This window comes from Lathyrus oleraceus, chromosome 5 (assembly GCF_024323335.1).
Source record: "Lathyrus oleraceus cultivar Zhongwan6 chromosome 5, CAAS_Psat_ZW6_1.0, whole genome shotgun sequence".
In the NCBI taxonomy this organism is placed as follows: domain Eukaryota; kingdom Viridiplantae; phylum Streptophyta; class Magnoliopsida; order Fabales; family Fabaceae; genus Lathyrus; species Lathyrus oleraceus.
Window position 1 is genome coordinate 128,948,103 of NC_066583.1, and position 25,495 is coordinate 128,973,597.

General features: G+C 33.6%; 2 protein-coding genes and 1 pseudogene across 3 annotated transcripts in view; all 3 read right to left on the minus strand.

Moving 5' to 3' along the window:
* Window positions 1-6,749, minus strand: part of LOC127088288 (protein SABRE) — a 36,614-nt gene extending 29,865 nt beyond the window's left edge. For both annotated transcript variants that reach the window (XM_051029215.1, XM_051029214.1), the window contains exon 1: window positions 6,280-6,749. In XM_051029215.1, the coding sequence (XP_050885172.1) occupies window positions 6,280-6,350 (71 nt within the window). In that variant the 5' untranslated portion in view covers window positions 6,351-6,749. The remainder of the gene's footprint in view (window positions 1-6,279) is intronic.
* Window positions 6,750-13,771: 7,022 nt separating this feature from the next.
* Window positions 13,772-14,417, minus strand: LOC127079201 (uncharacterized). Its single transcript, XM_051019618.1, has 2 exons — window positions 14,066-14,417; window positions 13,772-13,987 (listed from the first exon to the last, which is right to left on the minus strand). Exons 1-2 carry the CDS (start codon window positions 14,204-14,206, stop codon window positions 13,772-13,774), a joined length of 357 nt encoding a protein of 118 aa, XP_050875575.1. The 5' UTR covers window positions 14,207-14,417.
* A 10,448-nt stretch (window positions 14,418-24,865) lies between these two features.
* LOC127085402 (60S ribosomal protein L12-2-like) lies at window positions 24,866-25,266 on the minus strand (annotated as a pseudogene).
* Window positions 25,267-25,495: the final 229 nt, after the last annotated feature.

The following is a 25,495-nucleotide window of genomic DNA, read 5'->3' on the forward strand; positions in this document are numbered from 1 at the left end:
AATTGGAAAACTCTTGATTTTCTGGTGGGTTATGAATTTACGATTCAACATTTGTTTAGTCTTAAAATTATAAAATTTAAGTAAATATTAGCCAATATTTGATATAATTATTTACTTGTGGCAGTATCTATTGTCTTAAAAAATATATTTACATTTGGCTTAAATATATTTTTGGTTCCCTATTTTTTAAATTAAATTTTGATCTCTCCATTTTAAAAATTAGCTTTTTGATCTCCTGATTTTTATTTTCATTGTTTTTTGATCCCCCGCCTCATTTTAGGATAGATTTTACTAACGTGACGTGATAGTGCTTAGATGGACAAATTTAATATCTATGTTATAGAATTTGTAAGTTTTGTGTGTCTTTGGTTAGATCACACTACTTGTATTTATAATAGTCTTACATAAATACATTGAAGATTAATGAATAAGCACTAACTAACATAAAAAGTTGTATAGTCTAAGAATACTAACAATCATAGTTAGAATATCTACAATTTTAATTAATTCTATCACTCCTCTTCAAGCTGGAGCATACATGTCATATGCACCATGTTTCTTACAAATAGATTCAACTTGAGGTCCTCTAAGGGATTTAGTAAATATGTCAGCCAATTGATCATTTGAACCAACAAAATCAGTTATGATTTCTTCTGAAAGAACCTTATCCATTACAAAGTAGCAATCGATCTTTGTGCTTAGTTTTTTCATGAAAAAACAAACTGGAGGCAATATGAAGTGCAACTTGGTTGTCACAAATTAGTTTCATTGTCTTGATGTCACCTAATTTGAGTTGTTGGAGTAAAATTGTTTTAACCACATGAGTTCACATGTTGTTGTCATAGCACAATATTTTGCTTTTGCACTAGACCTTGCAATTATGTTTTGTTTCTTGCTCTGTCAAGAGATCGAATTCCCCCAAATGAGAATACAATACCCTGAAGTTGGTCTTCTATCTGATGGCGAACTTGCCTAATCAACATCAGAACAATCCACGACTTAGGTGTTACCCTTATTTTCATAGAGTAATCATTTACCCGACACACTCTTTATATACTTAAGAATACGAATCACGGTGTTCCAATAGTCATCACATAGAGCATTTAGAAATTGACTAACCACGCTGACAGCAAGGGTAATATTTGGTCCGGTCACTGTGAGGTAATTAAGTTTGCCAACTAGACGTTGATATTCCCAGGATCTTTTAGTGGCTCCTCTGACCTGATAGTAACTTGACGTTAGAATCCATAAGAGTGTCACTAGGTCGACAATCAAGTGAATTTCCTCTAATATATCAAGAGCATATTTCCGCTGAGTAATAGCCACACCAGTCTTGAATTGAGCAACTTCATTCTCCAAAAATTATTTTAACTGTCCCAAATCTTTAGTCTGGGAGTGTAAAGACAAATTTTGTTTCAACCGCCGAATGTCAGCCTTATCATTACCCGTGATGATGATGTCATTGACATAGACCAACAGATAAAGGCAAATCAAGTCGATGGTGAAAACTACAAAAAGAAGATAGAGTAATCAGCTTCGCATCTAGTCAACCATACTCTTAGTGCACATTGCTAAACATGTCAAGCCAAGCACGGGGAGATAGTTTCAAGCCTAAAGAGATCGATGAAGCCAACTGGTGAAGTGAGAAGCACCACTAACACTGAATCCTGGGGTTGCGCCATGAACACCTCCTGTAATTCAACATGTAGGAAGACATTTTTGATTTCTAGTTGATGGAGCAGTTATTGATGAACAGCAGCCAAGGCGAGAAAAAGGCGAACATATACGATCTTGGCAACTAGAGAGGTGTCTCCATAGTCAAGACCAAAGATATGTGTGTATCCTTTTGCTACGAGATGGGCTTTAAGGCGGTCAATCTTTCCATCATGACCAATTTTAACTGTGTAGACTCGTCGACAATCCACTGTAATTTTTTCATCAGGTAGAGGAACCAAATCCCAAGTATCCTTGGAGTCTAAAGCAGTTGTCTCATCGATCATAGCCAGTCGCCATTCAAGGTCAGACATAGCTTCACCTGTAGTTTTAGAAATAGACACTGAATCCAAGGAAACCACAAAAGCAGAGTAGGATGTAGAAAATCGATGATAATCTAGATGATCAGCATAAATAGGATTAGGACTTTGAGATGATTTATCTTTACGTAAGGCAGTGGGGAGTTCTTGTGTAGGATGTGAAGGCTGGGAATCCGTAAGAGTAATGCATGAGTGAGGAGTGGGTGGTTGATGTGGCTTCCGTTGATAAGTGTGAATGGCGAGTGTGGGGATAGAGACAGGTGCGGGGATAGAGATAGGTGTGGGGATAGAGAAAATTGTAAGGATCGATCTTCCCAAAAACGAGAAGGTACGTTATTATGAAGAGCATGATACGAGCCGTTTCAACTAAGTGTCGATTCTTTCTTTCAGCAAAATCATTTTGTTGAGGAGTATGAGCACATGAGGTCTGATAGAGGATGCCATGTGAAATCAAAAGAGATTAAAAAGATGTAATATTCACGAGCGTTGTCACTTTACAATATTTGTGAGTACCAAACTGTGTGTTTATTTCTGAGCAAAAAGTTTGGAAGATTGAGAAAATCTCTGAGCGATTTTCATTAAAAATAATCAAGTGCATCTAGAAAAGTCGTCAATAAAGATGAAAAAATATTGATAACCCAAACAAGAAACAACACGACTAGGGCTCAATATCAAAATGAACTAAAGCAAAAGGAGACGTGACTCCTTTATTGACTCTGACGGGAAAGAGACTTTTATTATGTTTTTCGAACTGACGCGACTCACACTCTAAAGTAGACACTTCTGATAGAGTTGAAACCATACAATGCAATCTTTGAAGGCAGAGATGACCTAAACATTGATGAACAACATGTAGAGACACGACAGTTGAACAAGCAATAGGTGTTATTGTTGTTGAAAGGTAATATAAACCTTGAGACACATGCCCAACTCCAATCGTCTTCCCAATACTCGGATCCTACACAAGAACGCGAAAAATGTAACAAAGTAAGGTAGGGTACGAGTGAGTTTAATAATGGATACTAAATTAAATGGACAACCAGGGACATAAAGCACAGATTTCAACAAAAGTGTGGGTGTGGAACGGGTTTGGCCAATGCCTTGACATTTTGTTTGTGATCCATTAGCCAAAGTAATACTCGGGAGTGTGTCCACATAAGTCAAAGATGGAAAAAACAATTTGTTACCGGACATATGATCAGAGGCTCCTGGGTCAAGGATCCAAGGTTCAAGTGAAGAATACATTACCAATTATTCACTAGGAATCAAGGGTACAATAGTGAAATTGAAAGCGAAAGAAGAGGTAGCGGCAGATCCAGCCCCAGACATGACGATCTACGTCCAATGAGAGAAGAAAGATTGCTGAAAAATCACTAAAATGATGAAAGTTGGTGGCTGGGAGGCAGCCACGCGCTGATTTGGTGGCGGCGCGTGGGGAGGAATGCAACGGCGAGATAATGATCTTTGTGCTTGTCGGAGGATTGCGCAGCAAATGTGGCGGTGCACGGTGGTGGGTTGCACCGGATATGGAGTATAGCATAGCTAGAAAGTGTAAAAGAGAGTGGCAAGACAGAACACACATTCAAGAACAAAATTGTAGACCAGCCCTAGAAACCACTACTGATACCATATAGAATTTGTAAATTTTATGTCTTTAGTTAGATCATAGTACTTGTATTTACAATAGTCTAACAAAGCATTAACCTAGGAAGTTATATAGTGTAGGAATACTAACATTTAAAGTTTAGAATATCTCCATTCTTAATTATTTCTAACATATGTCATATTTTGGAGACAATTTTGTTGACATTTCATAAAAAAACTAATAAATTAGTCTACCTAAATACAGTCACGTCAATAAAATTGATCTCAAAATGGGGTGGGGAACCAAACCACATGAAATACTAAAAAATAAGGGACCAAAAAACTGATTTTAAAATGGAGAGATCAAAACTTAATTTTTTTTAAATAAAGGGACCAAAACTCCAAAAGTGCATTTAAACTTTTACATTTTTAGAGTTGATGTGATGGACAACTATTATGCCTCCATATGTTTCTTATTTTTCTACCATTTCAGCTTTTTATTTCACCATTTCATTTTGGTTTATTATAAATATTTGTCTACTAAAACTATTTGTTTTACTATTAAGATGAAATGTTGAATTATTATTTTAATGGTATTATATGATGTTATTTTAATATTGAGTAAACTCTAAAGAATTTTCGAGTTGAATCTATAAGTCGGGTTTACATAGGGAACACGAGTTTACCTAGACTCTCGAATTTGAAAAACTTGCTCATAATTGCTAGAAGAATGACTAGCACCCAAAAAACAAGACATGTCTTTTCAGTGTGCTTTGCCCTTACTCACAGACATCCTAGAAAACATTTCTGAAGGTAGCATGTCCAACAAGTTTTTCAAACCAACCACTCTTAACTTATATTCTTAACTCCATAAAAAGAATATGCATCGGATTGATATGAGTGGTGGTAGATTGATATGAGTGGTGGTAGTGCTAATCAATTCCTTTAAGTCATCTGCAACAATGTTTGCCTTGGATAGAAGTCTGCTAAGAGTCGCTCCTTGATTGTAGCTCATGGAGATGCACTAGTGTTTCTCCCTGCCCTCATCAGACCCGGGTGTCACACATATAGGTCTCTTCAAACCCTACAATGGTGGAAGCCCTCTGCAACGAGCTGCCCCTTTTTAATCAAGTTCTCCAAACTTGCTAAAAATTATTATTAGATTGAAAATAGGGTTTCGTCGAAAGGTCGCAAACACTTCCTCCCAATGTTTTTGTTATGTGTTTTTCTAAAAAACAGTGAATTTGGATGTTTATAATACCCACTCTTATAATACTAGGTCATTCATTTTCCTTTTTTTCTTAATTTTGCTATTTTATTTTCCTGAATTTGGTTTATATCCCTCAGATTTCTATTTTTCCCCTTCTTTGAAAATGAATTTATTGCTTATCTATAAAAAAGAGTGTTTACTTGCTAGTTGCTTTCTATTTGACGTGTTGAGCACTCGTGGTGGATGTATAATATGTCTAGTAAATCTAGGGATGTTTATGCTAAGTAATTTTAAACTTAGTGTTAATTCTCTTCAAAGCTACAGTCTAAGCACAACTTTGATCTTGGAAGGGACTTTGATCTCCTAAAAAAAGGTTAGACCCAAAAACTAAGATGGTATTAGAGCATATCCACATCCATTTATGGGGCACTCGTTTTATCCACACATCAGGCCTAATAGCCCTAGATGCGAGAGGTGTGTTAAGAAAAATCCAAGCATCACTCTGCCTAGAGGTAAGACCTAGATAGAGCTTATAAATCCTAGACAATCTTCACCTAATAAATCATTTTATTGGGTTGAGTTAGGCCTAAAATCTAAAAGTCACTTTTACAATAAACTTATTATGAAACATAATTTGCATTACTTCCCCGAACATCATAGTTTCAAAAATAATTTACTCATACAATAAAGCCACTCATTGAGCTAAAGAGACATTAGAAAATAAGATATAGATAACAAAATGCAAGATCATATTCCATTATAAGGTGTCCTCTACGCCCATCTCACTATTTATCCACACCAACTTCAAGAAACTGCACTAGATCAAATGAGGTCTAAACCTGGGCTAGTTGGTGAAAGGAATAGAGTGATTAAGCTTGACCCACTCACAGTTGAAAGCTTTTATTGAAAAAAAAGGTTAACAGATGAGTGTTCAATTATTGAGATCATAGCATGTTCATAATTTATCCAGGGCGGGTTACTTGTCTGTTACATGTACCCAATAAAGATGAATCTATCTAGTCTAATCTTAAGTTCTGTGGCAGTTCAATGAGCAAGATTCTGACTAATTTAATATTGTTCCCCATGTTGTGATTGGAGGGAGGGCACACTATTCAATCAATAACTAACTTTTCTTAATGAAACATAATGTCCTCTACATTTCTCCGAAGTTCCGGGTCAACCTCACCCCTGATTATGTAACTAACCGATTGCTTCGCCCCTTACTCAACCAATTCAGTATGCATTTCAAACTAAATATGCAAAACTTGACCAATTATACAAGTGTCACACAAGCTAGTCATCTATTCCAATTGAGTTCAACCTAAGCATATACTACAAGCATTTGAAGTTTAATTTTACTAAAAAAAACTAATATGCTAAAATTCAGTAAGAAAAATGCTTTGCAGGAATGAAATTTAAAAAAAAAAAATAGATAGTTGATCAAGAACTTACATGAAAAGTAGCCATAATGTAATGGAAAGTAACAAAAATCCAAAGAGGAAATTAACCGGAGAAGCTGCCATTTGAAATCAAAGGGAAAAGAAGAAGAAGAAAAAGCAGTTGTAGTTGTCAGTTCTGAGCGGCGAACAGTGGAAATTCAATCGTACTCTCGGAATTGAGCGAGAAGAAAGACGAAGACGATTCTGCCGCGTAACTCCATGTAAAGTAGCGGGAAATTAGGGAGAATAAAAGAGGAAAAAGAAGAACCCTAGCGAGGGAAAGCGTCGTGATCGGAAGAGTTCGATTTTGATTCTGAATGAGATCAGATCCGATCCGTGAGATGCTCGGTGATCCAAGGCAGTGTGTTGTGCTGTGGTGAGTTGCTAGCACGATAGTGTAAATGATCACCTGCCACGCGGGTACAGCTTTGGCTTTGGGAAACGTGATATGTTATAACACTTTCATTCATTGCTAGTGCTCATAAGTCGTAAAGACTCGGCGCAGCGAAAAATCCTTATTAAGGGAACATAATCACGGAAATTAGGGAGAATAATCATTTTTTAAAATCCTAGTGACAAAGCTGATTAAGGTATGGATTAGTACTCCCTCTGTTTTTGTGATTTTTTTTTTTTACTTTTTTTACACATACCAAGGAAGCTAATCATTATATTTACTTTTTAAATAATAATTCTTCTTTTATCTATAATACCCTTAATTATTTCTTACATTCACTTTACTTTTTCTCTCTCTGCAATCATTATCTAGGAGTAATTTTGACAAAATTGCAATTAATATTACCTTAAACTTTGCAAGTGACAATTAAAAAGAAATAAATTTTTTACAAGAAAGTGACACTTATAAAGGAACGGAGGGAGTAGTCTATAAGCGCATGTCTCATAAATTTATATTTAAAATTTATATTTAAAATTTATAATTTAAAATGATTAAAAAATTACTTTTATGTATTGAGGAAATTGCTTAATTACAATTTTCATATCTTAATTTGTTTTAATTTCTCTATTTTAAAATTTAATTTATTATCTTTCATTTTAATTTTTATAGAATTTTAATCGCTAGTTTATTTAAATGTCATTTTTATGACGTGATTATGAAATTTATGAATCAGTTGATCTTAAATGACATAATTGAAATTTTAATTTATCTATAATTAATTTAAAAAATAATCAATTGATTAAATGAATGATATAGATTTATTAAAATTATATATATATATATATATATATATATATATATATATATATATATATATATATATATATATATATCATCATAATAATTTATTTTAAAACGTTTGTTGGGTTAAAATGATAAAAAAAAATATTTTTTTTAAATCTACTAGTAACAAATCCGTGTGTGTGCACGGATCCACCTGTTTGAAAGGATTTAATGTTGGACGCATAATTGTTAATCAAATGAAAAGAAATGAGAGTTATTTTATCCTGAAATAAATTATAAAATCAAACATTATTATAATTGATAGTTAAAGTTTGTTTAAAAAAGAAATGTGCAATTAAAGTAAAAGAAATTGTAAATTGTTTCAAAATTTAAACATAACATCCTATAAAAGATGTTTAAATTTAAAACAATAAAAGAATGAGACAATTTACAACTATGATATTAAAATAAAAACAAAAAAAAAGAATTATTAATTGAGATTGGAATAAAATAAATGTGTTAGAAAGTATGTTAGAAACAATGTTAAAGTAGGGATAAAATATGTAAATGGTGATATATTTAAAATAATAGTTCAACATAAATAGATGTTGTGTTAAAAAATAATTAAATTTAAAAATAAAAGAAAATAGTAATAAATAATGAGAAATTTATAAATTTATAAATTATTAATAAAAAAAGAAATGTTAAAATAATAAGAGGTAGGGTAGTAGAAGTGATAAAAGTAGAATGTGTAGAAAGAAGGAGACGTGTAAAAGTAATAGAATTGAGAAAGACAAAGTTTAAAAAATGAGGTTAAATTATAATTGTAATTAGGGGTGGCAAAACGGGCCCGATCCGCTGGGCATGCCCGTTTTACCCGCACTTTAGTGCGGGGCGGGCCAAGGATTTAGGCCCTCAACCTCTAATGTGTCTGCCCCGCCACGCCCCGTTTTTTTCGGGGGCTTTTGCGGGCACGTGCATTTACATAATTTTTTGCATTTTTAGGCTTAAAGAGTGCAGTGCCCGCGGGCTTTCCCCGTCCCGCCCTCACTTTTTTGCGGGGCGGACCTAAGTTTTAGGCCCAAATCCTCAACTATGACCGGCCCGTTTTTTTGCGGGTTTTTGCGGGGCAGGCATGCCCGTTTGCCACCCCTAATTGTAATTGACAATGGGTTTGGATATTTGAAAAAGAAAAATGGGACTATTGTAGGATGTATAAATAGCATTAGGGCTTATTTATATGCAAATAACTTATTTTTTCAAAGGAAGTCGCCCCAACTATGGCTCCACCGAGTCCCATGACTTTATCTAGCAGATATGGGAAAACTTAATTGTATATATATATATATATATATATATATATATATATATATATATATATATATATATATATATATATATATATATATATATATATATATATATATATATATATATATATATATATATATATATATATATATATATATATATATATATATATATATATATCAATGAGATGCATACAAATTAACGTCATATAAAATTTTAACAAAATCGTTAATTTTAATCATTATCTTTGACATATCAAATGATTTTTTAATGATGTTAAATCTTATAGAGATGGTCTATATGATAATATATTTCAATTCAATGATGGATTTTGTTATACGGATATGCGGTAAAGAGTTATCGGATGAGTCATGTTATTAAGTTTGACATTTTTGTGTCATTTGATCTTAGAAATGTTTAAAATAGATTGATGATGTTAAATGTTTCTTTTGTATTTCTTGCAGATCTATTCTGAAACAAAGAGAGGATCCAGTAGAAGTTGGGCGGCCTTTATGCAGAAGTTGTTGCAGGAAGATTGAGGAAGAAAGAAAAAAGGAAAACAGATTGTAGTTGCAGTTGGTGGAATAAATGGTAAACAAAAAGTTTATAAGGGAGAGGAAGAAGTATGAAAGGCATTGAAGGTAGCAGTAGTTTGCGAAGACGACATAACAGTTGGTGAAGTTTCAAAGGTTGATGATGTATCTGGTAAAAGCAGAAACAGGTAAAAGAATTTTATTTGGTATTGTTGAATGATTATTTTGTTCGGTATTGCAGAAGAATTATTTTTGAATAATGATTTGAAATTATTTCATATCATTAAGAAAAAAGCATATAAATATTAGTTTCCATATTGATTAAGAATTGTCTAAAAATGATTAAAGATGTTGCATGTATGTTTGGTGGATTTCAACTGATGTGTAAATGTTATAAGTTATTTTAATTAGAAATATGGCAATATGAGTCGTGTTTAATGTATTATTGTCGAGTTTGAAAGTGGTTTGACTGAAGTTGCATGCATATTTGTTGGGCGTATGTTTTGTATGTCTATGGTGAAGTGATGACATCGTAAAATAATTTTTGTTTAGGTTGGCAATTATAGAAATCCATAACAACAAGACGGGTTGCATGTTAATTGTGTATTTTGTGATGTAGCTCCTAATAAATGATTTAATGTTTCTCCATCTAATGCAGGGCTGAGAACCTAATAGAAGCATATAATGAAGATGTTAAGGAGATACGTGTAAGATTGTGGGGGCCTTTCAAGGATCCGAACTTAGACAAGCACAACAGCAGTTTTGATTCAGATGGCAAAGATGAAGAAGACCAAAAGGATGAATATTATTAGGGAAAAGAAATAAGCTTCGGGTATAAAGCTTGAAAGACTGTTATGGTATGAGGGAATACACAAAATTACAAACGTATTTATTTTGTTAATACACAAAATTACAAACGTATTTATTTTGTTAATACACAATGATGTCAATCCTTTGTTACGTGTATTTTTACAGTATTTCTCGAGAATAGTCACAAAGAAATGTCTCTATTGGAACCAGAAAATGATATAGCTAATTGATGAGGAAACCGAGATGAGTTGTTATGAAGAGGTTCACATTGCTAAAAGGAACAAAAAGATTGTGAAGAATGAAAAGTTTATTGGTATTGGGTGGTATGAGTTTGCCAACAAAATAAGAGGCTAAGAAGAGGAGACAAATTAGGATTTAGCATTAGCTATCCTTCGAAAAAGTTGTATGTGTATGTGTTAAATCGCTGAGAATGCTCGAAAAAAAAGTTGTGTTGTTGGAGATTTATGTATGGTGGGTTGGTGTATTTTGCAGTTGGTGTTGTGATGAAATTGTTTTAATGGTGTTCTAGTATTTGGAGAATGTTGAATGGTTTTGGAAAGTGGGTGTTTTGTGTCAGGAATTATCTCATTTGTTGGAACTTTATTATTTTGAATTAATTTTGAATTAATGGTTGTTAAGCAAATCTTGAATGTAATGTTAATTGTATGGACAATATTATATATTTTGTATAATGGTATATCTTGTTTTGCTATTGCTAACAAATGACTGCATGGGTAAATAATTGTACCATTTTCCTGGAAGGTTTGATGTCAAATAAATTAAGACATTTAGTTAATCTATTAATTAAAAGGGTGCATTGTTAAATTTGTTTATTGTAGTGGTTGTAATAGTAAAGATAATGGCTTTATTTGACTATTTGATGATTATAATATAACCCAAAAATGGGTTGGTAGAATGCATCTGAGGTTATATACATACTACAAGTTTGATTTAAAAATATATTGTGGATAGAAGTATAGTTAATCTGAGGTATTTTAAAGGTTTTAATCATAGAATTGTTATAGTCATAATAACTTAAATAGTATTAAAAATGTAATATGTGATATTGAATGATTATAATTATTTAAATTTGAAAAAAAAAAAGTAGATAATATAGCCTCGAAAAGAGTTATGAAGTCATTTAATAATTGTAAACAATCCACAAAAGAATAAGATGGCCAATATGGATTAACATATTTTCGTGAATGATAAATAAAATATGTGAAAATCCAAAATGAATGTATTGAAATGTCGAAATTCAAGAAGATTAAATAACAAGTATGCAATATGACGTTAAATAAAATGTAGTTATAAAACATATGATGGAGGTGTTATGAACAATAAGAAGGTTCATATTATTTCTTACCATTTATTACACACAAATTTCTATTAGAACTTGTAATACAAATAACATGATAGTGGATTTATAAAGTTGTTATTTTATTTTTTGATATAAGGGAGGGTTTAAGCCCATAAGAGAAAATTACAACGAAATTAAATGGGGAATATGATTGTCATACAAATCGCTATCAAGAAATTGATTAAGGAAATAAGGACACTCCTTAAAGATGCACATAATCGTCAACTACAATCTTTCATCTCTGGCTAACGCATCAACACACATGTTGGCTTCCCGGTAAATATGTTGAATTCTTACATTAATATCTTGATGTAATAACGCTCTGATTTTGGTGATCAAAGTTCTTCCCATGCTACTACTCTAATTGTTGGACTCAATATCATTAACACTTTGTTGAGAATTCACTTCCATAATAATGTTTTAAGATCTATTATCATCGCAATATTTAAACTTTCAAAGATACCTCAAAGCTCAGCTATATAAATACTACTTATACAAATATGCTTGGAGAAACCTCAAAGTCATTCACCCTCACTTCCTCTAATGATAACACCGTAACTTATTTTAGTATAAATAATTATGGGTTAAATACACTTTTCCCCCTGTAATGTTAGCGAGTTTAGGATTACCCCCCTGTAAAAATATTTTTTGTAAACCCCCCCCTTATGTTATGTAGATTCCTTCATAGAACCCCCTAATATCCAGGTGGCATGGAATCTAATAAGAGGTCCTACACCTGGCATATTTTTAATTTTGTTAAAGTGATTATGTGTCATTTTACACTTTTTAATTTCAAATACCCCCTTAGAAAATTAGGGTTATGAACATAGCAGGGAAGACGAAGACGAAATTTCCAGGGGAAGACGAAGACGAAGAAGAAGAATGCAGGGAACGAAGCAAACGAGAAAGACGACCGCAGTGAAGACGAAGATGAAGACAACCTCAGCGAATACGAAGAAGCGATCCAGCTCAGTGAAGACGAGCTCAGTGAAGTGTCCAAAGTCCGAGGTTAGTAAAAATTTGAAGTTCATCAATGTCGTAGGGTAAAATTTTGAAATCAACAATCTTTGACATGTGGGTATAATATATTGACAGGATTCACAACACTTTAGTGTTACACTCCACCATGGGGGTGAATTTTACAGGGTTTTTGAAGAAGAAATTATATACAGAGGGGGTACGGATACGACAGTTAATGGGATACATGTTTCAAATTGGAACATGGATAACATTGAGAAGTTGTTGAGTAGGTTAGGGTATAAGGCTGATTGTGTTAGGGTATGGACAAAAGTTTTAGAAATTCAAGATGGTTTTTTTCTGATTAGGAAAGATGATGATGTTGTTGATGATTTTGCTCTATACTTTAGTGCAATGAATGTGAAAGGAGATTTGTATGTTGAACATAGTACTGGGAACATGGACCCTGCTGATAGGGAACCTAAATGTGTGAATGATGATGACCACCCCCCTGATAATGGAATTGATGGGTTAGATGAGGAGAAGGTAGAGGGGTTAGATGACAGTGAAGATGAAAGAGCTACTGCTTACTTTGATGGTTTTGAAGGAATAGATGTTACTAAGCCTATTAGGGAGGAGCCCAATAACAGTATGGAGGAGCCCAATAAGAGTATGGATTCAGATGATGTATACTATAGTGATGAGTTGAATAGTTCTGACCCAGATGATCCTTTTGTAACAAACATATGCACTTACTGTGATGATCAATTCTAATGTATCAGTTTAACATTATTGGTGTGTATTGTCTATAAAACACAATGGCTAGTCTGTCACATTTTTTTCTTGTTTTTCATAAACCATGAATTCTGCAGAGAGCCATGGCTAGTCTGTGCACTAATCTTACAACAAAACCATGAATTCTGCAGGACCTAAAGAAAAAGCCAAAGTATTTAATTACATTCACCTTGAATTCTGCACTGAAAAAGTTTAAGAGATAGACTACATTAATATATTTCAATTTATTTATATGTTTACTATGTCATATTTTCTTTAGAATTACTGACTATAAAATTGTTCTGTAGTTTTCTGATGATTTTGCAATTTTGCTCTTTCATTATGATATAACTTTTTTCTGTCATTATTGGTAGATTGAATGCTGAAAGTTTAATCAAATAATGATGATGCACTGCCAGTTTAAGATTGATGAACAGATTACATTTCATTGATGAACACATTACAAGTTCAACATTACATTGCTGAAAAACACTAATGACATAACAATTACATGACAGACTCATTAGACTAACTTAACCATAGCTGCTATCAACATCCATGACAGACCAATTACAAACATTAATCATAAATTTTTCCTCTTTTCCATTGCAATCTTTTTCTTCAGTTTTTCTAACTTGTTAAGCTTTCCGACTCTGCAATCTATCTCCTCAACAATCTCTTTAGCAAATTCAATCAAATAAGCCTTGTTGACTTCACATTGGCGGCATCCGGACGGATTGGTTTCTTTCACTGCAAACTCACTGACCAAATCATCCCACAAAAATAAACCGCACCCATTCTGCAATTTGAGACAAACACCACCAACATTAATTTCGAAATCAAACTCAAAATAATAAAATGCTTCAAAATTGCTCACCATATAATTCCTGCATTTCCAAAATTTGCGACCGGGGTTTTCAATTGACTTGGAGACCAACAACTTCATGGTTTCATTGCATCCACATCTTGGTAAGCCGTTTCCAACTTCACTCGTGGAAGATGCCTTGCTGCCACCCATAACCCAGATGAAGGGGACACGGACGAAGATGAAGAGAGGGATGGATTTGGGGTAGGGATGGATTTCACGAAGAGAGAGAGGGATGGATTTGGGATAGGGATGGATTTCACGAAGAGAGAGAGGGATGGATTTGGAACCCTAATTTCTAGTTTATGCCATGCTGGAGACCTAATGAAGATTCACATGTGAAAATAAAAAAATTAAAAAGCCACGTCTGAAATAAAAAACCAAGATTCCATGCCACCTGGATATTAGGGGGTTCTATGAAGGAATCTACATAACATAAGGGGGGTATTGAAAAAATAACTTTACCAGGGGGGTAACCCTAAACTCGCTAACATTACAGGGGGGTAAAGTGTATTTAACCCAATAATTATTAATATATTATAACTTATATACTATTATAGTAATAAATAATTAATAAGATACTATAACTTATGTGTAAGATTAAGAAATTGTCATTGTAATAAATTTGTTTGATAAGTAAAATTCTCATTAAATAAAATATAATAAGTTATAAATGACATTAATTAATTAAGCATTTTATTTATATAAAAATAAAAATAATTAACTAATTGTGGTTGCTTTTCAAAATGCATTAATGCATGTGTACAATTGGATATGTTGGAAATATAATAGTGGTTGGGTTTGTTGGATATGTTGGAAATATAATAGTGGTTGGGTTTGTTGGATATGGTATGTAAGAGTCCAATCCATATCATAACATGTGTAGAGTGACAAAATTTGCATAGGAAGCATATGTAGAATATGGTAATAAATAGTTTGCAATATATTAGGTAGGGATATGATAGCATGCATGTGTAGTCATTCAAGAATAGTAACAATAACAATTGTAATCATTTTCAATATTTGCACTCGTCATGTCAAATCTTTTTTAACCAAAAGTTGAGTTTAATTTGGTAAATGATGACCCTTATATATAACATTGGAATACATCTTGCAAGTTAGTACAATGGAGGTAAAAAAACATGGTAGAAATTAAGTTATTTATATGTATTTCATATTGGTTGTGGATGCATGTTTTGAAAAAACATGATATGAATACATAAATTTTGCAGCGCATCACCTGTTGACACGGATGAAGTGATGTCAACTATACATATGTTGAGTGGGGAAGTAGATATGATGCAATTTCTTTATTTGATAAAAAAAATATGGTTCATGTTTAAAATGAAGGTGAATGTGAGGTGGCTCTTCAGAATGGCATCAACGAACATGAGAAGTCAATGAATGTCGAAGATAATGGAATTTACTCTGAGGTGGAGGTAACAAATTCAATGAGGAAAGGAACAAATGTATTGGTACGTCTCTAAAACAATGTATGAATATTGAAAAATCATATTTCCAAATTTAGAATATTAAGTAAAGTTGTTTCTTTTGTTTTTATTTTAGAATATTCCAAGGGATATTTGTAAGAAATTTTTACCCAGTCATATTTCTAAGATCGGTCTTTTAGATGAAGAAACTGGTGATATATTTGACAATGTAGTTCATATAGCTGGAAGAAATCCTAATGAAAAATCATTTGGACATGGTTAGTATGAGTTTGTTAAAAAGAAAGAGATGAGGACAGGTGCCATGGTTGCTTTTACTTTGTTCCATTCACTAGACATTCTTTATGTGGTTGTCAACAGGTGCATGTGATTTTATATTAGACATTTACAATATGTAATGAGAAACATATTCCAAGTATAAATCAAGTAATGTACCTCAGGTATGTAATGGTTATGTCTATGTTTGTAGCAAGAAGATGTAAAATACAATTATTATAATAAAATGTAGTGGTTAAGTTTGTCATAAACATAGACTCTGCTCCATCTATGTAGTGAAGTAATATATTCTTTTATGTCTTATGGAAGTGATTAACATGAGAAAAATATAACATAGAAAAACATTATTGTGGGATTAAAAAAACCAATAAAAAATAGCTACGGGTGACACTTGTTTACATGAAGCCTGAGTTTATTGCCCAATGTCTAACAGCGTGATGAAAGTGGTTCCTATAAGAAGGAATAATTTACGTGAAATAAAAAGTTTAGTTGTGTAATGCAACAAATGTTGAATAGAGTGGTTAAAATAAAAGGAAATAACTTGGATATTTAAGTGCCACTTCATAAAAGTTATACAATTTCGGTAAAGTTTGCATACTGTATAAAATAACAACTTTGATGTACATATTAAATATCGTGGAAGACCTATTTATAAACAACATTTGTTGTTGCACGTTGGACATTATTGTGTTCATCATGTATCAAAATATTGATCTCTCTCTTTGAAGACACTCTTGAAATTGCGACATATATTTGACTGTGACTAAAAACATCTTGTGGCAAATATAAACCAACCTAATCAAGAGATTGACCTTTTGATTTGTTGATAGTAATTGCATACGACACAATTATCGGGAATTCTATTTGATTTAATTTCAAGGGTCGTGGAGATTATGATGGAGACATAACTATACATGGTATGTAAACGAGGTATTCATGGTCTTTACCACCCATAATCATTTCCTCAAGTACATGGTTATCCATCTTATTGACAATTAAACGTGTTCCGTTACACAAACCCTCAGATTGATCAAGGTTTCTGATGAGCATTACAGATGTCCCAATCTTCAATTTAATGTGATGTTCGGGTAATCCTGGAGTTCTTAGATAGTTGATAAATTTTAGACTTAGAAGTTATAAATGTCTGTGTCATGTGTTTCAGATCTATCGATCGAATTTGAGTTGTAGTAATCTTTTGACTTGCCTAAAAGAATAGCTTGACTTTTTAGGTAGTCATATGAATGGTAGTTCTAAAAAAATAGGATATGTACTATCCACAATTGCCTCAACTGCGTCATCAAAACTTGATATTAAAATATTAAAGGAAAATCAAATTTTGCACATCCATCGTTAGGTTTTGACAATTTTCCTTTCCGATATCGAGCAATCATTTAGAAAAGTGTTCAATTTCAAGACATTTATTTGGGTTTGAACCACTTCGTAGCCACATATTTTTTGTAAGTGTAAGTACTTCACAATGATTCTAAATATAAGAAACATTTAATGAACTATATACAATATCTGAACGGGTTCCTCTTGGGACAACATGATGTATTTTCCTAAAATCACCACCAAATACAATAACTTTTCCATCAAAAATGGATTCAGAATTAGAATGGTTACTCATAATGTCTCTTAGTGATCTATCAAGAGCCTTAAATAATGTGTGTGAGCCATTGGTGCCTCATCCAAAATTATCAACAGTGTTTGTCTTAGCAATTCTACAAGGTCATCCTTATGTTCAATGTTGCAAAGAGAGTTATCCAAAGTAGGAACATGTATTTTGAACTTTGAGTGAGCATTTCTCCCATCAGGGAGCAATAAATATGCAATTAGGGGTGGCAAAACAGGCGGGGGCCCGCAAAGTCGGCCCGTGCACCTGCCAAAATTGGCAGGATGGGTTGGGATTTTGGGACCGCCTACCCGTTTCACCTGCCCCGCCAAATCAAAAAACCTCGTGAGTGAAATACATAACGGGGCATAATTGGCCCGCAAACCGGTTTAAAAAAATGGAGTTTTTAACTCCCCCCCCATTAAACATGACACCCCCATACTTTCATATTCCCGAAATTGCCCCTAACTTAAATATGAGTGAAATTTCCGATAGGCAACAATTAAATTTCTGGTACGAACAAAAATTATGGTTGTGTATTGTAAATTTCCGGTATACCGTAAATAAATTTTCGGTATACCGGAAATTTTATAATTTCCGGTATGTTTCAAATAATTCCGGAAACTTAAAATTTACTAGTTGATATATGAAATTTCAACCAAAGTGAAAATTCCAGTAGTGTTATTTGTTTGAAATTTTAAATGCTTGGGATTTTGCCGACAGTTTTGAATAACTGTGATTACACCGACAATTTTGTATAGTCTAGAGTAACAACAAAGTTGTATAAATAAGGGGGTCCCCTGTTGTTTGATAAAAACATCTCAACAAATTCCTCTTCCTTAATTTTTAATAAAGGGAGAAGTGTAATTTAACAGAGCTTCACCTTCCATAGAGTTCCGACTTCCAAATGGCACCACATTTTCTATTGGCCTGACGTCCGAGTTGAATGAATTGTTGCCCGATGCCAAAAACATAAAGGTGAGAAAGATCGAGTTTCATGAATATTGGATTGATACTGACGAGAGGGTGAAATACAATCTTATTGACTTAAAGACGGATGAAGATATGAAGGATATATGGAGATCAATTCATCGTAGGATAATAAAGGGGTCGGTCGAGTTAAATGCTAAGATTTCAAGGTTTGTCGATGACATAATGAAGATGATGAAATATCCAAAATCATCTGGTAGTGTATAGGTTTTCTTATTTATCACTGTTTTTTTAAGTTATGTTTAATCTATGTAATCGTTTATCAAATGTTAGTTTATGTTGATGTTGCTAGAATGAAAGATCAAAAATATTATCTAATAAAAAAGTTTCTGATGAAGATGTATGAGTAATATACAAATAATACATAATATATAAAAGATGTGTAAATAGGCCCCCACGGGATATGTGTGCAACCCGAGCTAATCCAATATAAACCTCGCCATATGGGTTCACTAAAACCATGGGATTATCCATAATAACTATAATCATCTAGAGACATTGTTGGTCATCGACATCAGTTATAGTAGGTGGTGGCGGCATGTCATCAACAAGTACCTCATCATCATAATGCCCAACATCATTTATATCCTCAACAGACGAAATAATGTGAGGGTGTGATACAGTGAGGTACCACTTTAAGTAACCACCCTCACACTACAAGGGGTGTTAAACCCTAACTACTGAATCTCTAATGGCACGACCAGAGCTGATGAAGTTACTCTGAAACCACCAATCAATGCCCTGGAACTGGTCATGGGATACTCTGAACATAACCATAATGTCGTAGATATCTCTCAGGCAAATGTTTAGCAATCATGGTCTCCCACCGCATATAACCTGACTATAATGAAGACTCCTCGAACTCACAGTGGAATCTATGATCAGTGTATGGTGTCCAGATGACATCATCTATAGTCAATGCATCGAGCCTCCTCCAATACTCGGTAACACCACCCATACGTGATTGCATCCCATTCCATATCCTTGCTCATGGGGTACCCATTAGGGAATGTTTCGCCTTTCATTCACAAATGGTAGGGAAATGCTCATATATTCAACATTGATATCAAAACACATACATAAAAAATAATAAACAAGGAATGGTATTTGTAACAGGTAAATAATAAATCAATAACAAATAGTAATTTCATCATACCTGTAACAGACTCAAATAACCAGCAAGTTGTTTGGTCTCAAATACAATTGTCACTCCAAGTGTTGTATAAAGTGATTGATCCACTAAATTTGGAAATTGAAGTTGGAAAACATAAAGCTTAAATTATATAAGTTGTTTGCAAAATATTTTATTTCCTCTTCCAATGCTTCAAGTATTCCCCATACTACCTCTTTAACTATGTCAACTGAACCAAGCTTATTTGATGTAAGTTTTTTGTTCATGATTTACTAATTATTTCTTACAAATGACATGAAATCATGATTTACTAATTTGTTTCATTTAACTTTATGTTATTATTCAATTGTCATAATTTTAGGAAATTAGAGTGGGTAGACAACAATCTAGTACAACTAAAAGAAATGGTCAAAATCAGCTTGACATGTATTTAGAAAAGCCGACTTTGGATCTTGATTATACAAAACATTTGGATGTACCGCAATGGTGGAAGAGCACTAGACATAAATTTCCCGAACTTTCGGTAATGGCTCAAGACTTGTTAAGCATTCCTAATACCACTGTTGCATCTGGATCTTCCTTTAGTATTGGTTCTAGAGTGCTTTATCAAGTATAGAAATCGACTATTGTCTGAAAATGTTGAAGCGTTGCTTTATTATCGCAATTGGTTGCATGCCTTTGATGATGGTAATTATTTTTAGTATGAGTATAGTTTTCTACTATTTCTTAAAATATATTTTTTACTGACCATTGAATTTATTTCACTGTTTTGTAATGTAGATGGAAATAACAATGACAATGAAGATGAAAATGAGGGTCCAACTTGTTCTAAGAGTGCATCTAATATTCTTGATCTTAATGATTAAGATTTAGATTTTAGAATGATTTAGTCTTGTTTTGTTAGGCAGTGTTATTATGGTATTGGTTAGTTGAAATTAAACTTTGATGTTGTAATTAATAATTATTATGGTTTTGGTTGGTTGAACTTAAATTTGGTTGCTTGATGGTTAAAAGTTAACGGTTGCTTGATTGTTTAACTTAAGAATTATTTTGGTTGGTTGAAACTTGAGAGTTAATACTTGTTGATGGTTCTACTTCTATTTTAGGTGAATACGTGTTGAAGCTTATATTCTTGATTAAAGGTTCACACTTTGATGGTTTTGGTCTTTTGCCATTTATGCTTTCTAATTCTTGGTTTGATGCTTTCTTATTGAAATGAAAAAAAAAGTCTTTTAATTTCTTTAAAAAATGAAAATAAAATAAAATAAAATAAGGTGGGCAAGCCCTCCAAGCCGCCACCTTGGTGGGACGGGCTAGCTTTTTATGCCCATTTACTCAAAATAAGACCTAGTATATGAAAACACACTCATATTATTGTTCAAAAAAACAACTCTTATGATATATCAAGGAAATAAAATAAGAGAAAAATTACATTGTTTCATTTTGTACATGGATTAGAAGATAAAATACGTTATGAATTCAATATACCATCAGAAAGCCATGACCAAGTATTATTCAATACATGACATGGTATATTTATTGTACCTGGAAACAACATAGTGACAAATAGTTTTCTCGAAAAATATCCTGAACCCCATGCACTTACTTCCTTTATAGCCAAAATATATTCCTTGTCATCCTCAAGAAAATCCATTGCAAATCATGCATCTCTAAAGCTGAAGTAGTATTTTCCATCAATTGTACGAATATCCTAATAAGTTGTTGGGTCTTCGACTACAATTAACATCATTCTTAAATAGAATAATTCACCAGTTATCGGTGGAAGCATGTCTCAAATGACTATGTACGAACTTCAGCGAAGCCAGGAATTATTGAGGGAGGAGGTCAACCAACTAAAAACTCATATGAGCTTGGTTATGGAAATCCTGCAAATATTGTTGAGAAAGGAAGGCAATCTCACACCAATTCTCGCAACATAGATGGTCACTCCTTTACATCTGGCTGGTTTCACCTCATGTCATGGTATGCCTCATGGATATTATTGATACTAAGTGTTGGCAGCAATTTTGGTAAAACAAAGAATGTTCACAAGATGTTATGTGTGATGTCTTAACATGAGATGTCCTATGTACCTGCTGGAGTTCAAGAACATGTTCATGCAGGATTGTTTCAGAATGCCACATACAATGCCATGGCTTCTGATATTGGATGTACCTGCTGGAGCTTAAATGAAAGACATGTTCATGCAGGATTGTTTCAGATGACATACACAAGGTCATGGCATCTGATATGGTTGTACCTGTTGGAAGTTATAAAAGGAATTATTGGATTATGCAGGATTTTTCCAGGATGTCAGACCCGATGTCACGACATCCTGTACACAGAACATTCAGTGTGAATGTCTGGTGTTTTGTGATTGCACAATTAATGGCAATCTTTGTATGATTGAAGATCTGATTAGCTAGCGCATTTAATCATGGATTACAACCAGATTTACTTATTTTCCAAGGAGATCTAACCAGCTGTTATAAAAAGATTTGATTGGAAAATAGATTTAGGGTTTTCAAGATGTCCAAGCCCAGCTGGATGCTTCTATAAAAAGGGACTTAGAAAACCTGTTTGAATACACAACCAATACTGAGTGAAATATAGAGAGAGAGCTAGGGTTTATGTATGTTTAGTTGTGAGACTTGTAAGCCATTCAAGTCACCAATTGATGATTGAATTGGACTGATTTGTGGTTGTAATTTGTCACTCTAAAGCTGTTAAGCAAGAGTGTGTGTCTTCTTGATCAAAGCTGTGAAGCAAGATCAAGAGTGTGTATTCTTGATTGAAACTGTGAAGTAAAATCAAGAGTGTGTAATTGAAAAGTATTTTCTTTTCTCAAGGGATTGTTGTTTAAGATCACAGGTGTGATTGTAGGGAAGTGAGTGGGTTCTCATATCTAAGAGTGCTTAGGTAGAAATTGCACGGGTAGAGATTAGGTGAGAAAGACTGTAACTTGTTGAAGTGTACGGAGAGTCTTTGAACTAATTCTATTTTAGTGAATTTCCTTCCTGGCTTGGTAGCCCCCAGACGTAGGTGAGTTGCACCGAACTGGGTTAACAATTGCTTGTGTCATTTACTTTACCATTTTGTATCGTTATCCTATTTGTGTTAACAGATATTAGTGTCGTAACATTACCTTCGACATCTTATATCTGATACCAGAATTTCAGATATCATCCACAACCCGAACTTCCAAGGCATCCTTGTTGTCGCACCTCAAAAAAAATGTGATCCCTCGCGATAGGACGCGGAAAAATATCGTTCGAAACAAAGTCAACACCGAACTTTATTCATTCCAATGAAGGAATAGGAAAATATCAATAAAACCTTTAGAAAATAGAATAATGGTCGTCGTAACCATATTCGGGTTCAGGAGTGGATTATGTAAGGGGAAGGTATTGGCACCCCTTACGTCCGTTATACTCAACGGGAACCTTTTAGTTCAATTTTGTGATTTGTGTGTTAATTTATGTTTGTTTGTTATCTTTGGGTTATAAAATATTGAAAATGGATGAGAACCTCAAAAAGGGAAAGGGGAGGTTTTTTATTATTGTGCTCGTGAAGATACAGTAATCTCCTGCCTACGTATCCTTATAGTATAATAAGGAAATCAGAGCATTCGTAGTTCGAGGACTACGGTTGGTTGGTATTTTTTAGTGAACAACTGTTTAGATCGCATCCTAAAGGCTAAACGTTGGCTTGTCTACTCTCGGCGGAGGCTTAAGCATTGGTTTGTTGTACGCATTAGAAAGGATTAACAGTGTTCTTTCTGAAAATAGTTTAGGTAATATGGGGGTGACAAGTTGGATTAATATGTTGGGTGTTTTTGATTGGTTGAAATGTTTTTGGTTGGATGACGATTACTAGGATAATCGAGTAAGACAACTCGTATCCTAACAGTCGGGAGAGGGATAAGAAGACTTTAGACTGCTTTCTTTTTCATCTGAGTGATTATGAAAATAGGTTTATGATTGGTCGATGTATTTTAGATAACCGGCAAGTACTTGAATGGCTGAGTAAGACAACTCATACCCAAGAATTTGAGAAGAGGAATTGAAAACTCAAAACCATCTCCCATTTCGTATAGTTTGATAATGATTTGACTTACGGTATAAGTTGGCGAAAAAATGACAATTGTTCGACTAACCGAGTAATAGAACTCGTATTGAAACAATTGAGGAGAGAAGTTGAAAACTCAAAGTCATCTCCCTTTTCATTTACCTTATTATGAAAGTGTTTTGATTTAATCGGTGCTTGGAAGTTTGTGGAAGAACGACAATCATTTGACTAACCAAGTAAGAGAACTTGTATTCAAATAATCGAGGAGAGAAATTGAAGACTCAAAGTCATCTCCCTTTTCGTTTCTTATTATAAAATGATTTGATTTGTTTGTGCTTAGGTTAATAGAAGTGACGACCATTTGACTAACCGAGTAAGAGAGCTCGTATTCAAATAATCGAGGAGAGGAATTGAAAACTCAAAGCCATCTCCCTTTTCATTTCCAAATGAAACAGTATTTGATTGTGATTAAGTGTTTTGAATTGATTTGGAAAAGGCGCACTCGATATTGACCGAGGTTTGTATTTACATGTGCATATGAATTGAATTATGAAAATGGTCTCGAAATGAGATTGATTATGAATGAAATCGAATTGATGGTTTGCAAATGACTTGTGAAACTGATAGTGAAATAAGTCGATGCTTATCTAATTAAGGAAATTAATTAATTTAAATTTGGTTAAATCGATTAAAGAAGTTAATTAAGATTAATTCTCAGAAATTATTTAATTAAATCATATAATCAAATAAATTAAAATTAATTAATCAGAATTACCTAATTAGACAAAAATTTAATTAAAACATAAAAAATGAAATAAACAACAAAATAAATACAAAATGGTTGAATCAAAGAATTAATCGTAACACAAAACAACTTATGATACTTTATCAATAGCGACATATATAAAAACTAATTTGTCTGCATAAGAAAAAAAATTGTGAAACCTTGGAGTACTTATGCACCTTGGAATAACTTGGATGTATTTAGAAAAACAAATTTCTATACTTTCAAATTCTATACTTTATAACTTTGAATGTATTTAAAAATATATATATTTCCATACTTTATAACTTGAATGCATTAAAAATAAAAAATTTATATACTTTATAACAGCAAGCAAGAAAAGAAAAAAAAATCTATATTTTAAAATTCTATATTATATGATTTAAATATATTTAGAAAAGAATAACTTCTATACTTTTAAAATTGAACAACAGCGGCATGTATGCATTTAGAAAAGGATCACTTTCTATCAACAGTGCATCCAACTGAGACACACATCCCTAGGATCTCCTTCACAGTTCCAGCAAGCTCCTTCGCCATTGACCTAGGTTTCATAATCTTAGCAATTTTAATAACATCGTCAAGAGAAATGTTACCGTTATGCTTGATGTTCTTCGTCTTCTTCCTGTCACGCTCTGGTTCCTTCAAGGCCTTGATAACCAACGCCGCCGCAGATGGAACAACAGCTACATTGGCTTGACGATTCTGAACGGTGAGCTTGACGGTAACCCTAAGACCCTTCCAGTCCTTGGAGGTTTCCTTAGCGATGTCTTCTCCAATCTTTTTCGGGGAGAGACCGAAGGGACCAATCTTGGGAGCGAGGGGACTCGCTGCTCCGACTTCACCTCTGGTGACACGGACATAAACTTCGACGACTTGGGATGGGTCGAGCTTGGGAGGCATTGCGGAGAGTCTTGGTGTGGCGGTAGGTGTGACATCGTGAGAGGGAGTTCGTCAGTGGGTTCGTTATGGTTTTCAGTCGGCGATTGCCGGTGGAGATCGGAAGTGTGTGGTGGAAGAGAGAAAAGTCGTCGGCGGTTTAAGGGTTGGGATTACGTTCTGAAGTTTGTGAAGGTGAGGGGGTTCGTGGAGGTGAATAGGGTTTATGGAGGATGGGGGTCAGCGAAGAAGA